This window comes from Geotrypetes seraphini, chromosome 13 (assembly GCF_902459505.1).
Source record: "Geotrypetes seraphini chromosome 13, aGeoSer1.1, whole genome shotgun sequence".
Taxonomy (NCBI): domain Eukaryota; kingdom Metazoa; phylum Chordata; class Amphibia; order Gymnophiona; family Dermophiidae; genus Geotrypetes; species Geotrypetes seraphini.
This window is the reverse complement of record NC_047096.1, coordinates 25,448,011-25,464,167: the sequence shown is the minus strand read 5'-3', so window position 1 is coordinate 25,464,167 and position 16,157 is coordinate 25,448,011. Positions and strand designations below refer to the sequence as shown.

The following is a 16,157-nucleotide window of genomic DNA, read 5'->3' as shown; positions in this document are numbered from 1 at the left end:
GGTGGTGGGTGCCCATCATTTTAAAACAGCAGCATTTGCTGATGATATCTTAGTATATTTGCCTTACTCTCACAAATCATTTCCATTGTTATTAGAAAGTATCAGGGAATATGGAGACTTCTTCAGGTTTTGCCTTAATATGGGGGAAGTCTGAAGCTGGAGCTCCCCAAAAACACTACATCAAAATTGGGGCTCCTCCTTTCCATTAAAGTGGGTGGATATATCTTTCCGATATTTAGGAATTCAGATGACAATGGATGTGGATAAGATGTATAGGCTTAATGTAGATAAGCTATTGAAGGAGATGGTGATATTATTGAATCGTTGGAAAGGACTTCCAACGATTTGGTTAGAGTGAATTTGTTTTTCCAAAATAGCTTTACGCCCTTCAAACACTCCTCATTTGTTTGATGCAAAAGACATGATGAGACTAAAGTCAATAGTATTAAAATTTTGTTGGGGGAGGGTGAGAGAGACAGAAACCTAAAATGGGATGGGAGTTCTTAGAGGGATCCTGGACAAAGGGAGGGCTGGGATTGCCTGCTATGAAATTGTATAATCAAGCCTGTCTGTTACGCCATTTAAGGAACTGGGTCCTCAATGACTAGCTATATACAGATTAAGTCTAGAAATGGATCATTTCTATCCCTTGCACTTAAACTATCTCCTGCACGCACGACTGAGTAACATACCAAAGTATATTATGAATAGTTTACTTTCTCGAGCACTCTGAAACAGATTGTACCTTTGTCAAATCAAACCAGCATTAGTGTATGTCTATCAATAGTAGGGAATGTAAGATTTCCTCCTGGGGTGGCCTACTCTAGTTTTACATGATGGAAAACAGCTGGAATTTCTTTGCTCACACATGTACTGACAGAGAATAGTACGATTATACCATATGAAGAGCCACTGCAGAAGGGGATACAGGGAAAAGATGTGTTTTTTGTATATTTGTGGTTAGCAAACTATATAACATCCCTTCCCAAAAGAGTTTGGTCATAGGTTTCAGACCTTTTTGGAGGCAGATCCAGAACTTAAAATCCCTCAGTGTCATATTTCCATAGACAACTGAGAAATCTGCAGCCCTCTAAAAACTATCAAGCAATATTGGAATTCTCAGAGAGGGAAACAAATAACCCCATAAGGACGGAAACTTTACAGACAGCTTTAGCTCAGATCCCCAAAGTGATACATAGTGCTGACCTGCAGGAGTGTCACTTTAGAACAGGGTTGCCCAATTCCGGTCCTCCAGATCTACTGGCAGGCCAGGTTTTCAGGATATCCACAATGAATATTCATGAGAGAGATTTGCCTGCACTGCCTTCCTGGTATGCAAATCTCTCTCATGTATATTCATTGTGGATATCCTGAAAACCTGGCCTGCCAGTAGATCTCGAGGACGGGAATTGGGCAGCCCTGCTTTAGAACAATGCTGCGGACCTATTTCTCTCAAAAGAAAGTGTTTTATGCTGGTTGTGCAGCCTCACGGCTTTTATGAAGTATTCCATTGTAGAAAATGCTTTGATACACAGCATGTGGGAATGTGCTCACATTCAGCACTTTTGGCGAGAGACAGCTTCTTTTTTGCAGCATGTGCTCCGATACCCTATGCCTTTGTCAGTAATAAATATGATGTTCTCCAAATTCTCTTTAATAGAAGTAAATAACTCATCAGAGAAAATGTTTATATGTAAATGTTATATTGTGGGGAACAAAATGTATTCTAAACTATTGGATAATCACAGAACCACAATCTTATTGGTATTGGAGAAATACAACTTCAGGGACTGATGTACTGGAAGGCGAGATCTGCATATTATTCTAATAAGAAACAAAAGGACTTTTTGAATATATGGATGCCCTATTTTGAATATTTTATCACCAATGGCACGAAGTCAAAATCTGAATACCATATTTTTCGTTCCATAAGACGCACCCTTGATTTAGAGTAGGAAAACAAGAAAAAAACCCATTCTGAACCAAATTGTTCACCCAGCCTCCCTCACTCCCTGCCAGGCTCTGCATCCAACCCCACACTCCTTGCCAGGCTCTGCACCCTGTCCCTCCTTCCCTGCCAGGCTCTGCACCCTGTCCCTCCTTCCCTGCCAGGCTCTGTACCCTGTCCCCCCTTCCCTGCCAGACTCTGCACTCTGTCTCCTCTTCTCTGACCTGTAACCTTCCACCCCCCTCACCTCTGGTGATCTAGGGGTAGGCTGGGATAGGACTGATCCATCCTCAAATATACAGTAAATCCCACCAAAGGGTATTCAAGAGAGATCATGGAGGAAGATGGCCTCAGAAACCTACTGCAAGTTACAGCCTAAAGCTAGGACTGTGATACCAGGTTCTTGAAAATCTCAAGGGGGAGGGGAGGGAGGGTTAGAGTGAGGGGAAGGCTGTGGGAGGGTGAGTATGCAATAAAAACCTGTAGGCCCGTTAATGCTGTACTTTGTACTTTGGGAACCGGGGTCATAAGAGTACAGGCCTTGGTTCCATTTTGAGTTCCATTTGTTATGCTTTAGTTGATGTTATATTTAACTGCTGAATTTAATAAACAGATTAAAAGACAAAACTCTGCAGGAGTGGGAGCGAGAGAAAGAAGTGGAAGGGGAGTTCCTGGTTTCTGCATATACTACAGACATGGTACTCAGGAGCCTTTGAGAGAGTATTTTGGAAGACCAGCCCATTCTATCTTTGGTATATGGAAGGCTGCTGCCCTCAGCCTATTTCAAACCTGCAGAACCGACTTCGATATACAGCAGCGGTACCCTGTTTTTTCTTTAAAAAGATGTATCTTAAAGAACCACCCTTCCCCTCAAGAAAAAACAAAGAAAGTGCAATATATAAGGCCAAAGCTCCCTGTGGATAAGAAAGAGAGTGTTTGTTAGGATTTGCCTTAAATTGATGACAATAAGAATGATGCAGAGGTAGCCCGTGACATTAATTAGGAGGCAGTAGTATAATGGAAAAGGAAGGATCCTCTTACTGATAGTTTGTGCCTTCTCCTGCCCTGCCTGAATGGATATTCTTTCTCTCCCCCAGTCAAGAAGATGCTGTCCCATTGCTGAGATCATCTGCCTCTGAAGGACAGTAGAATAAATTAATCTGAGTCACTGCCAATGAATGAGAAGAGGGGGGGGGGGATTATTTCCCAAGGCTATCCCAGCATTTCTCAAATTACTATGCTGCTTTGGATTGCTAAATACCACTGGGAGAGATGAGAGGGGGGAGGTGGTTTCTCTGTGATTTCAGCTCAATTTCCTAATCCATTCTTTTTCCAGGCATTTAAATTAGTCAATTCTGCAAATTGCCATTGTGCAGACTGTGATATCACAAGGGAAGCTTTATGACTTCACAGTCAAAAGATGATGCCATGTGTCAGAAAGTCTTTGGCCAGATTATCCCTGGAAACTGGTGCTCTGCAGTGAACAGCATAATGATCCCAGCTCTAGTTTCTTTCGCTGTACTTTGGATGCTGGATCTGGGTGATTGATAGCTCCACTCTCTATGAACAGGAACGAAAAGAAGCCACCTCTGGATTTGAATCCTTCAGCGTCTTCGTCTGTAAGCAGCCTGCATGGATCATGGCCCCTACATATCAGGAACTCATCCCTCCCAGACTTCCATGTGAGGGAGAGGGGAAAGGGATTGGTACTGCTCCTCCCCAGGTGTACTTACTGTCCTCCTTGGTCTGCAGATACAGGACACTGCTGCGCACCCCATCCCCAGCCTGCGTGAATGCCAGCACTTGCACGCTGTAGTTGGTGAATTTCTCCAGACCCTTCAACTCCACACGCTCCGGTGTGGTGGTCAGATTCTGCAGCGCCCCCCATTCTGCAAAGAGAGCAGGTGTACATTCCAGACATCTTCAAGCACAGAAAATCCTCACAAAACATGCACTCCCTTCACCCACAGCCTTAGCCCCTAAACCGTTTCTCTCACAGGAAAAGCAACCCCCACTTCAACCAAAGAGTAAAGCACTTATGCTCAAAGCCCACACTCCGTCTCCTATGTGCACAATCCTTGCCTATCCTCCCCCATGTATACAGTTCTTGTGCATCATTTCCTGGTTGCATACCCCCCCTATACAAAACAATCTCTGTGTTCTCTCTCCTGTGTGCACAGCCCCTGAGCACCCTTCTCCTGGTTGCATGATCCCCACACATTACAAATTCTATGTACACGGTTCCAAAGTTTCCTCACCATGTATCCAGCCTCTGTGATTCCTTTCCTGGTTACATGATCCTCACATGTTCCTTTTTTCATGTACACACTTAACCATGTTCCCTCTCATATACGTGGAGGGCGATTTTCAGTAGGACATCTAAGTCCGACTTTGGATGTCTCCCGCAAAGGTTGGGGTGGGAAAATTACCATTTTTGAAACTGCAAGATGTCCAAGGTTTTTCCCCCCAAAAATGGCCCGTCTAGATGACCTGGCCATTAAGACATCTATCTTTTTCAGCCATTTTCGAAAATCAAAATGTACAAATACAAACCCATTTGGATGTGGGAGGGGCCAGCATTTTAATGGACTGGCCACACTGATATGCCAAAGGAGTACTGGGATGCCTTAGGGGGCACTGCTGTGAAACTTCACATAAAGGGTGCCAGTTTCATATTTTACCATAATTCCTTATAGTGTTATGGTGAGCCCTCCAAAACTTTCCCACAACCTCCTATATCCACCTGTCTACCACCCCAATAGTCCTTCTGGCTGCAGGTGTCACCTATTCTTATTCATTGTTTGTATAAAGTTATTAATGTATGTGAACCGCCTAGAACTTTGGGGTAGGGCGGTATATAAATAAATTATTATTATATGGCAATACAATAGGTCTTGGGTGGGTTTTGATGGGCTCACACTTTCCAGCATAAATGTAGTGGGTAGCCTGGGATATGGGCCAGGATCTCCCTCTCTATGGTTCACTACACAGCTCACCAGGCTACTCTAGACACCTGTCGCTGTTCTACTAGGATGTTCCATAATATCTGCAGCTGTCATAGAGGCTGGTATGTACTGTTTCTTTCACAACTTTGGGGGGTGGGAGGGGGGTCAGTGACCACTGGGGAGTGGGGGGGGCATGCTTTCATCCTTCCAGTGGTCATCTGGTCAGTTTGGATACCTTTTTGGCCCTTAGGTACTTTGAAAAGAGGTCTAACTCTGAACGTTTAAATGTTGCCCTGGACGTCTTCATAAAGGTTTGATTATCCTACAAGACATCCAAGTGGCGCAGTGGTTAAAGCTACAGCATCAGCACCCTGAGGTTGTGGGTTCAAACCCATGCTATTCCTTGTGACCCTAGGCAAGTCACTTAATCCCCCCCATTGCCCCTGGTACGTTAGATAGATTGTGAGCCCGCCGGGACAGAGAGGGAAAACTGCTTGAGTACCTGAATAACTGTATGTAAACTGTTCTGAGCTCCCCTGGGAGAATGATATAAGAAATTGAAAAAATACTCAAATCCCACCCTAAAACATGCCTTTAACATATCCCCCCTTAACATTTAGATGTTCTGGAGGGTAAATGACCTGCAAGATGTCTAAAAATCTACAGTAGTTTCAAAAATCGGCACTTGGATGTTTCGGTGATTAAAAGTTCTGTTTTTGGACATCTTTACTTTTTGAAAATGAGCCTTAGCCTAGCAGGCACAACCCTCATTCACAAGAGTTGCCGGTTTCTAGCCTTTACAGGAGTGAAGATGCTCTGAAGGTCTGCTCTGTGGAGGGGGAACTCCTGAAAGCTGAGCACTCTGCTTGGGAAGTTGGCTACCTTATCCACTTTCTGCCATGAAACTCACCACCATCTGGGTAGACAGACCAGTAGATAACACGGTATCCTTTCAACACACCATTCAGAGTGCTGCGTGGTGGCTCAGACCATGAGATGACAGCCACCTCAGAAGTGATAGAGAGTGCTTTCACGTTCTCAGGGGGCTGACTGGGCACTGCGAAGAGAAAGGAAACAACATCAGGTCTGAAGGTGAGGTGCATGCAGCCATATTCTTCAATCCCATTTAACATTCAACACAGATTGCCACATGCATGGCAGACATAAACACATTATCATCAATGAACAGTCCCAGTCTGCAGGCAACACAGGAAGTTATACATAGAAGGAAAGGGAAGAAGAGATAACAGCACTGTCCTGTTTAATCCTGGAGCTTCAGGAGCTGCATCTACTATATCTGTGCAAGTGTGACTAAAAGAAAGAGCTGAAATGTTCCAATATTCCCTGTTTACCGAAACCAATCAAAGTAAGCAGAATGGGGCAAACAGATGTCTTCTTCGCTTTTAAAAATGCATTTCCTGGTTATGAATAAGCAAACTGTACATGTTTAATGATTCCTGTGTATATTGTAAGAGGAAGAACAAATTTCCATAAGTTACTAGAAGGTAATTAGATCTCTCAGCCCCCATAAGAAGCAACTTTAATTTTTATGAGCATTTACTAGAGAATATATCATTATAATGATCCCTTTTAAAGGACCGTTATTGTTTCATATTACTTAGGTGTAAAAATATAAGCAGCATGTAATTAGGGCCAGATGATAATAAACTAATACACATTGTCAGTTGGAGCAAAATGAAAGTAATATAATTATGGGAAAGACACCACTGCTTTACCAGGGGTCCCTGAATGCTCCTCCAGGAGTGCTGCAACCACTAGGAAATGAGCCTGCTTTGACAGGCTAATGAGCGCTTTAATTAAGTATGAAAAACTGCTGCAGCAAGGAGTGAGGAAACCTCTTAGTTTCTCCCTTCTCTTCTGAAAAGGATATGGGGTGACCACAACCTCAGTACAGAACAAGATGCAACCCAAACTCAAGAGAAAGCAATAGGCTCAGAGGTTAGCACATAGTTTCTCACCTATACTGTTGTCAGGGCTTCCCTGAGAGTTCAACCACCCAAGCCCAGTCCTTGGGTCACACACGACTATGCCAGAGCACCTTGTTGGCAATGTAAATTCTTTCCAAGAAGTCCACTTGCCACTACTCCTAGATCTGCTGAGGCTGACCTGTTTCTGGGGGCCCTTTCCAAACTTGTCACTTGAGGGCCCTTGATTTGAACTTATGCCCCCCTCTCCCGAACCTCACGCCTGCCCAGTACCCCTTGATGTTCCATTATTGAGATGCCCCTCATACACAGCTCTGCTGTTATACCTCACTCCTGCTCAGCAACATTCCCTATTCCAATAACAAGACTCATCCAAACAGCTCTGCAAATGTATCTCAATCTTGCCCTACAGCATCTCTGCTATTCCACTATTGAGAAGCTGATCCTGGGGCTGGTTTGTGATGTGTGAGCAGTGGCAGCAGCACACGCTCGGCTGATAAATGGGCAGCTAATACTGAACTGGATAGCGGCTCCTGGAAGATTACAGGGTTCTGCACTCATTAAAGAATCATCATTGACTTGTAAATCCACTCTGACATCCCTTTCATTGGGTTACAAATCTACTGTAATTTGGTCTTAAGATCTTCAGCACACAAGCTCAGGTCCCTTTGTTCTTAGGAAGAAAGATGGTTAAGTTAAGAAAAAAAAAATGAAATACAGAGAGGCCCCCCCCTTGCAATCTGTCAACCAGGAACAAATTATAGTCTTTATAGCCTCATACTCTGCTGTTCACCAAAAAATGACAGCTCTGTATGCTGGCTCGGATGTGGTGACAATTAGATGTTCCGGTCAGCTAAAGGTGGATGGCGGAGGAGGGCTTGAAGACCCCTGCTATAGACTCCAGATTTCCAGATCAGTTCTACTGAGAGATCAGAGAGGAAATGAATCAGAGAAAGGACGAGGGGGAAGGGCAAGTGACGAGGGAAGAAAAGAACAAGGGACAGAGAGTAGTAGAATACAAAAAAGAAGAGAAAGATGGAGAAAAGGAGATAACGAGAAAGCAAGGGAGAAAAGGGGAGGATGAAGATCGAGAATTGAAATCATGCAAGGGGATGAGTGACGAGATGAAAGGAAAGAAAGATAAATGAAAATGTGAAACACCGACAGAAAAGAGCAATATCAGTGCAGACTGAAGAAGCAAGACAAAAAGACAGGAGATGGCATGAGTGAACATGATAAGAGAGGCAGCAGGGGTCAAAGGAAAGGAACGGAGAGAGAAAAGGGGCATGAGACACAACAAGATAAATGGAGAGAAGGAATGATACACAGCTGCTGTTCGCTGACAAAGGAGAGTATGACAGATTCCCCATCACACATAAGAACATAAGAACATAAGCAGTGCCTCCGCCGGGTCAGACCATAGGTCCATCCCGCCCAGCAGTCCGCTCCCGCGGCGGCCCGAACAGGTCACGGCCTGTCTGAGTCACCAGAAGGGGCCCCCTTGCCACCTTGGTTTCCCATTGAGTCCTATCTTCCCATCGAAGTCCTAACCCTCCGGTCTTGCACATGCACGACCTGGTTGGATTTCTATACTTATTACCTGGTTAGCTTTCTATACCTGTGTTACATCCCAGCACCTCTCTCAGTATCCCACGATCCCCCTATCCCTCAGGAATCCGTCCAATCCCTGTTTGAATCCACACTTACCATCCTCTAGCGTGGTAGCATTAATCTCACTGGAGGAAGGACCAGTCCCGGCTCGGTTGAAGGCTTGTACCACCACTCCATACTGAGCAAATTTCTTTAGGTTATCCAGGGTATAGAACTCGCTGTCGCCCGTGGCTTTCATTTCCACAATGCTATACTGCCCGTTGCTGCCAGGGCCATTCTCTCGATACCCAATCTGGTACCCACGGATTACTCCATTCTGCAGTTCCTTCTTTGGGGCCTGGAGAAGCAGAACACAGGGGCCAACTCCTAGTATTAGTCAACTTGGACACATGGAAAGTCATTTTATAAAGGAAACCTAGGCTGAAAAGACACATAAGGACATATATTGTGTCTATTTTAAACAAGCAACGTACGCACCATTTGGATTTGTTAAATCATCCCAGGGATAGCCATCCAGATGATCACTCGAAATTGGAAAAACTGTGATCGTTTAAATTTGTCGTTCTGATGGGCAAGTCTTTGCTCTAGTTATAGACTTGAAAGAATAAATGCTGAGAGTTTGGGGCATGGTAATATATTTAAACTGATATGGGGCCCATTGGCATCTTATGTTACCTCATTATATTGTTGAATGTGAGTCAGTGTTGGTTTATTTTGGTACATATCCAGGGAAGGGAGGGAGGGGGGTGGGGGTTATTTATGTCATAAATTGTTTTTTGAATATTCATACTTGGGAAGATATCATTACTTAGGATAAGGTTTTTATGGTAATATATGTTTTTGTGTTTTATTGAATAATTATTGGGTGGATGGGGGAAAATGATTGATTATGAACATATGAAAGTTAAATGTGCTTTTATTGTATCATTATATATTGAATTTGTTGTATTGCACTGTTGAAGCTTTAAAAATCAATAAAGAATTATATATATATATATATATATAAAAAATCATCCCAGGGAAGTAGATGCACAAATTTACACCTGCTGTGTGTATGTGCAAATAAAAATAGGTACTATATGGTTTCGTAAAGGGGCTATTGCTTTGCTTCTAAAAGTTTACTTGATAGTCAGAAAGTGTATTCTTTCAGGATGGAGGCAATCAGAGGCCCCTACATTTGCTCATTGGAGAAATGAGTTGTTTTATATGTTAAAAATGAAATATTTAGATGCTAGGAGGGGATCTTCTATCAAGTAGAGATTATATCAGGATACTTGGTCATCTTTGAGGAATAGTATGTCACCTCAGGTACGTAGTCTTATTTTGAATTCCTGAAAATGGAGCTCCTTGTGGGTGGTGGTATGGGGGGGGGGGTATTGTGATTTGTTATTGTTTGCTCTGTATCTTTGGACCACCTGTGAAGAAACAACATGGGAGGTCACTTTTGTTGTTTGGTTGAAGTGTATTTTTCTATTTGGATTCTTGACTATTACTGTTTTGAAAGATAAAAATAATAATATATAAATATTAAAAAATATATATAAGTACTGTTTGTATATATAACTTTTATAAAATATGTACATACATGCCAATCCAAACCCTGCTATGCTTGTTCTCTAGCCCCTGGAATGCCTATCATGGATGTGCATTTGTTTGAAATGATGTGGGAAATGTAATGCCAAGTCATGCATTTGGGCTGCAAAAACCAGAGGGAACAGTACAGTTTACGGGTGAAAAACGTTTATTTATTTAATTTGTTGTCTATCCCATTCTCCCTAAAGAGCTCAGAAGGGGTGAAAGAGGAAGGGGACTTGGGTGTGACAATATGTGATGATCTTAAGGTGGCCAAACAAGGTGATGGCGAAAGCTAGAAGGATGCTCTGGAGCACAGGGGAGAGGAATGGCCAGTAGGAAAAAGGAAGCATTGATGCCCCTGAATAAGACTCTGGTGAGACCTCATCTAGAATAGTATACAATTTTGCAGACCACACCTTCAAAAGATATTAACAGGATGGAGTTCATTCAGAGGAAGGCTACTAAAATGGTCAGTGGTCTATGTCATAAAGCGTACGGACACAGAATTAAAGATTTCAATATGTATACTTTGGAGGAAAGATGGGAGAGGGGAGATATGATAGAGATATTTAAATACCTACGTGGCATAAATACGCATGAGGCAAGTCTCTTTCATTTGAAAGGAAGCTCCGGAATGAGAGGGCATAGGATGAGGATAAGAGGCTCAGGAGTAATCCAAGGAAATACATTTTTACAGAAAGAGTGGCAGATGCAAGGAATAGTCTCCTGGTAGAGGTGGTGGAGATAAAGACTGTGTCTGAATTCAAGTAAGTGTGGGACAGGCACGTGAGATCTCTTAGGAAGAGGAGGAGATAGTGGATGCTGCAGATGGACAAACTGGATGGGCCATCTGGCATTTATCTGCCATCATGTTTCTATAACCATTACTTTCTATTACCTTATAATACAAGTGTTAAGATCCTTATAGTATAACCATAAAGCTCTATGACCTCACAATAATAATAATTTTATTCTTATATACTGTCATACCGAAAAAGTTCTAGGTGGTTCATAACAAGGTGAGCTAATACATGGGATACAGATAAAATACAAATTAGAATAATGGACTTAAAACCAGATAAAGACAGAAAGCATTTACAATATAATGCAGAAAATACCGGCATGGCAGGGAAAGAAGTAATACATAGAACAGATAAAATACATCAAGTTGAATATAAGGAACTGGACTGAAAAAATGAAGCAGAATGCATTAAGATACCAGCCTATCAAAGAGTTAGTCTTTAACAATTTTCTACAATCAAGATAGGAAGAGACCTCTAACATCATTTTTCCATGCCATGCAGGGGTTAAGAGCGTTAGCCAATAGGGAGAGGAGTCCGAGATAGTGGATGCTGCAGATAGGTAGACTGGATGGGCCAGTTGGCCTTAATCTGCTATCATGTTTCTATTGTATGTAAATGAAAATGACAGGAAAACACAAAATTGTGTGTTTATATCATTAATAATGCACCCTCTTCTGAAAGCACTCACACTATTCACGAAGAGTGCATACTATTTACAAAGAGGTGCACCCTTTTTGAAAGAGTGCACACTTTTTCCTGATAGTGCACGCATACACATTTTACTGGAGAACACTTTCTTCACAAACAGTGCAAAATCTTAACATTTCTCCCTAAACCAAAAATCCCTCAAAGAAAACAAGCATATGGGAAATGATTCAACATGAAACTTTTTATGCTGTAAGAGCCCACTTGAACACATAAAAAGCTATTTTACACACACAAATCCCTTACAAAATTACCCCCAAAATGTGATCTGTGAGAACAAACATACCCAAAGAGCACAGCAGGAATTTTCCAAAGTTTTCCCCAAGTTTTTGTGATAACACCCCTTCTTTTTTTTAAAAAAAATTCTTTATTCATTTTCAAATCTTGCAACAAGTGTACAATATTCAATCAATTAATTCGTACAAAATCACTTGACATTCTTAACAATTATTATTAAATGCATATAAAAGAGACCCCACCCACACCCAGCCCATTCATCAGGAACAAACCCATTAAAATACAAGACATACCTCCCCCATCCCATACTAGAAATATTCCTTTGTAATAAAAAAGGTGTCCAAGGTGTCTAATCATTAGAATATGTAAATAACGCCCCTTCTTTGCCAATGCCAAATCATCACTATGAAAAATGAGGCATCAGTTGAATTTTTCTACAATTGGCCTCATGAGAATGGCTTAGAAATTTCAGGCTGTATTTTTTCCTGGCCTGACAGCAGCTGGTATCAGAAGATGGTGCTGCCCTTGGGCCTGCACACCCAGTTGGTATTGCCTTTGAGGAGTATTTTCCTCTCTAAGAGTAAGGGCAGTATGCTACTCAGTCTCTGCAAACAGAGAGAATATTTGCAAAAAGAAATTGTATTTTCTTAGGGTTCCATTTTCAGTGCCTGCGGTCAGTATATATATATTTTAAATGCCAGCTATAGTATCTACAAAAAAGTTATTTATATTCAATACCAGTATACATATAATCAGAAGCCTTGAATATATATATTCATCACCAATAGTTAGTCATTATCTGGACAGCAGTGATTTTCAACCGCAATCTACATATTTTACTTGAGGCTTGTCATTCAGATTAAGATACCTGTGTGATAAATCACAAGCTTCCAAAGTTTATGCTCTAAGCTTGGACAAACAGGAGGAGGTTGAATTGAGTATAGTCACTCACTTATAGTGGGTGTTCTAGAAGGTTGATTTGTAAGGTCTTTTCATGAATGGACCAAAGACCTTGAGTTCCAAGACCATCAACGTGAAAACCACTCCCCCCATCCTAGGAGAGACACACCTGTAGCGAGGATTTTCTGATATAGAGAGGGTTGGAAGAGTAGACCCCTGGAAAAGTTGGCTGGCTTGAGCCACCACTGAAGGGACGAAGTTCTGTAGTGACTTGAATCTTTGTGGAGAGAGGAACTACTGATTGAAACCATTCAGAATACAATGTCCACTGTAGTACTCTGAGATGTAGGCGAGCGAAAGAAACTACGTGTACTGTGGACATCATATGACCTAGGAGCCGTAACATTTGTTGAGTTGTGATATGTGTTTGAGATGAGATTGCTTGACAAAGTTGAAGGAGATTGTTGAGTCTCTGCTGAAATAAAAATGCTTGAATCTGAGTCATGTCTAGGAGAGCTCCAATAAATTCTAGAGTCTGAAAGGGATAAAGATGCAATTTGTCATAGTTCACTGCAAACCAAAAAAAGGTCTAGAACATGAATCGTGGCGGAAATGGCTTGATGAGCTAGACTGGGTGAAGAGGCTTTGATGAGCCAGTGGTCCAAGTGTGAGAACACATGAAATCCATGAGTTTGTAAGGCCGCCGCTACTACAAGCCACTTGGTAAAGACTTTTGGGGCAGAGGCCAGGCCAAACGGAAGTACCTGGTATTGATAGTGTTGAGCTCCCACTCAGAAACAAAGATATTTGCAGTGGGCTGGTAGCATGGGAATATGGGTGTAAGCTTCTTTTGAGGTCTAGAGAGAAAAGCCAATCATGCTGTTCCAGAGACCATGCAAAACTTCTCCTTCATCAAGTATTTGTTGAGAGCTCGGAGATCTAGAATGGGTCAGAGACCTCAGGTTTTTTTTTTTTTTTTTTTTGCAGTATCAAGAAATATCTGGAATAAAACCCCTTGTCTCTCTGCTTGGGAGGTACTAACTATCGCATGCAGCTGAAGGAGGGTTGAGAGCTCTTGTCGAAGAAGAGATTTATGATGGAAGTTGAAAGAAGATTCTCTTGGAGGTTGGTGTGGAGGAGTCTTTTGCAGGTGATGTGCATAGCTTTGAGAGATTACTTGAAGAACCTAATGATTTGACATAATGAGGCACCAATGTTGGTTAAAAGTTTGTATTTTTCCCCCTATTGGCAAGTGGTTTGGAAGAGATAGCTGTAGGTTAGCTATGCTTTCTATGAAGATGCCAAAAAGACTGCTGAGTCTTGGAAGGCTGTGTAGACTGTGGCTTTTGATGTTTCTGTTGATGAGGCTGTCTGTGTAGTTTGATGAGAGGATGAAGAGGGTATCTACGTCTAGAGGCATAAAATGATGGACATCTATAAGGTGTAGAATACTTGTGTGAAGGATGAGATTGTTGACTAGATTGTATTTTAGAGAGGGTAGTCATACAATCTGCATGTTTTTTTTATTTTCTCAGTGACCTCCTCGATGTGGTCCTTGAACAATTCATCTCCTTTACATGGGATATTAGGCAGACGGTCTTGTACATTAGATTCAAGATCTGACACCAATTGACGCAAGGTGATGGAAACAGTAGATGTTCTGGAAGAGATGACGAATGCATCAAAAGCAGATTGTACCATGTATTTTCTGGTTTCAGAGATGTCCTTAGTTAGCTTGTGAAAAGACTTCTGTTAGTTTGATGGAAGATGCTGCTGAAACTGAGAAAGTTGCTGGATCAGAGACTTTAAGTATAAAGTCATGTAAAAGTTCTAATTAAGAATGTGACTAGTAAGCATGGAGGTTGAAATATACATCTGCCAAACTTAATCAAAGTCTTAGCCTCTCGTCCAGGAGGTATACTGGCGTAAGAACAGGAACTGCGGGCACATTTCAATGCTGTTTCCGCAACTAAAGATTGATATTAAAGTTGTGGTTATCAAAGGCTGGGGTGGTCTGAAGCCTGTACAAAATTTTCTAGGAGCAACTGAAACTGTAAGAGCCTCCCAGTTCTTGTGTAGAATGTCCCTCATAAGTTTATTGAGTGGGAGCTTAATACAGACCTTTGGCCAGTTTTCATAATCAAAGGATTCCTTGAGATCTACTCTAGGTTCCTGTTCAGAAAGATATAGTGGCACTAAAAAAGGTTCAAACAGCGACCAAGGTGGTAAAGGGGATGGAACTCCTCTCGTATGAGGAAAGACTAAAACGGTTAGGGATCTTCAGCTTGGAAAAGAGACGGCAGAGGGGAGATATGATTGAAGTCTACAAAATCCTGAGTGGAGTAGAATGGGTACAAGTTGATCGATTTTTCACTCCGTCAAAAATTACAAAGACTAGGGAACACTCGATGAAGTTATACGTAAATACTTTTAAAACCAATAAGAGGAAAATTTTTTTCACTCAGAGAATAGTGTTGCCAGAGGAGTGGTAAGAGCGGATAGCGTACCTGGTTTTAAGAAAGGTTTGGACAAGTTCCTGGAGGAAAAGTCTATAGACTTGTTATTGAGAAAGACATGTGGGAAACAACTGCTTGCCCTGTATTGGTAGCATGGACTATTGCTACACCTTGGGTTTTGGCCAGGTACTAGTTACCTGGATTGGCCACCATGAGAATGGGCTACTGGGCTTGCTAGACCATTGGCCTGACCCAGTAAGGCTATTCTTATATTCTTATGAGGACTTCTAATCCCAATTGTCTGATAAAAGCTGTAAATAATAAGCTTTCAGGAGAAGATCTCCTTCTAGGTAAAAGAGGAAACGGATCTGAGGGAATATCAAAAGATTCCTTAGCTGAAAATTCAGAAGAATGTATAGGTAAGTCTGAGTCTAGGTCCTAGACTTTATTCTTTCTAGTAGAATGGGATGTCGAACGTTGAGAGTGTCTTGAAGAACTTCGAGAAGAATGATATCTGAAATGCTTCAATCTAGATGAAGAGCATCGAGAATTAGCTCTGGAAGTAGGCCTAGATGATGAAAGATGTTGAGAATGGTGTCAAGAGGTCGATCGACATCAATGTGTAGAGGCTGAGTGGCGCAACCTCAATCGACATCATGATTAATGGATGTTGAGATGATGAACGATGTTGAGTAGGAGAATGACATCTAGATGAAGCTCGACGTCAAGGCATTGAAGGTTGTGAGGCAGACTCTGATGCCCTAAGTCAGGCTGAGCTGAGGCTGGGGGTCTGCTGCATCACAGCAACCAGTGGTTGTGACCTCATTAGCAACGCCAACTCTTGTTGCAGTAATGCCCTGATCTGGTCCTGTAAGGACTGAGCCAGAACCAATGCTGGCAAAGGTATAGTTGGCTTAGGCTGACTTTGAGAAGATGCTGAAGGAGGAAGAGGAGGCCTTGATGGAGAAAGTATCTGTAATGATTGAATTGGTCAGGTCATTTTTGAGTGTAGAAGATGGAGATGAAATTGA

At 42.0% G+C, this 16,157-nt stretch overlaps 1 protein-coding gene across 2 annotated transcripts in view; it reads right to left on the bottom strand.

Annotated features, from left to right (window-relative positions):
• DSCAML1 (DS cell adhesion molecule like 1) overlaps positions 1 to 16,157 on the bottom strand; it is a 361,981-nt gene that overhangs the window by 54,236 nt on the left and 291,588 nt on the right. For both annotated transcript variants that reach the window (XM_033919234.1, XM_033919235.1), the window contains 3 exons: positions 8,547 to 8,787; positions 5,804 to 5,950; positions 3,682 to 3,837 (listed from right to left, as the gene is read on the bottom strand). In XM_033919234.1, coding sequence (XP_033775125.1) covers positions 3,682 to 3,837; positions 5,804 to 5,950; positions 8,547 to 8,787 — 544 coding nt within the window. The remainder of the gene's footprint in view (positions 1 to 3,681; positions 3,838 to 5,803; positions 5,951 to 8,546; positions 8,788 to 16,157) is intronic.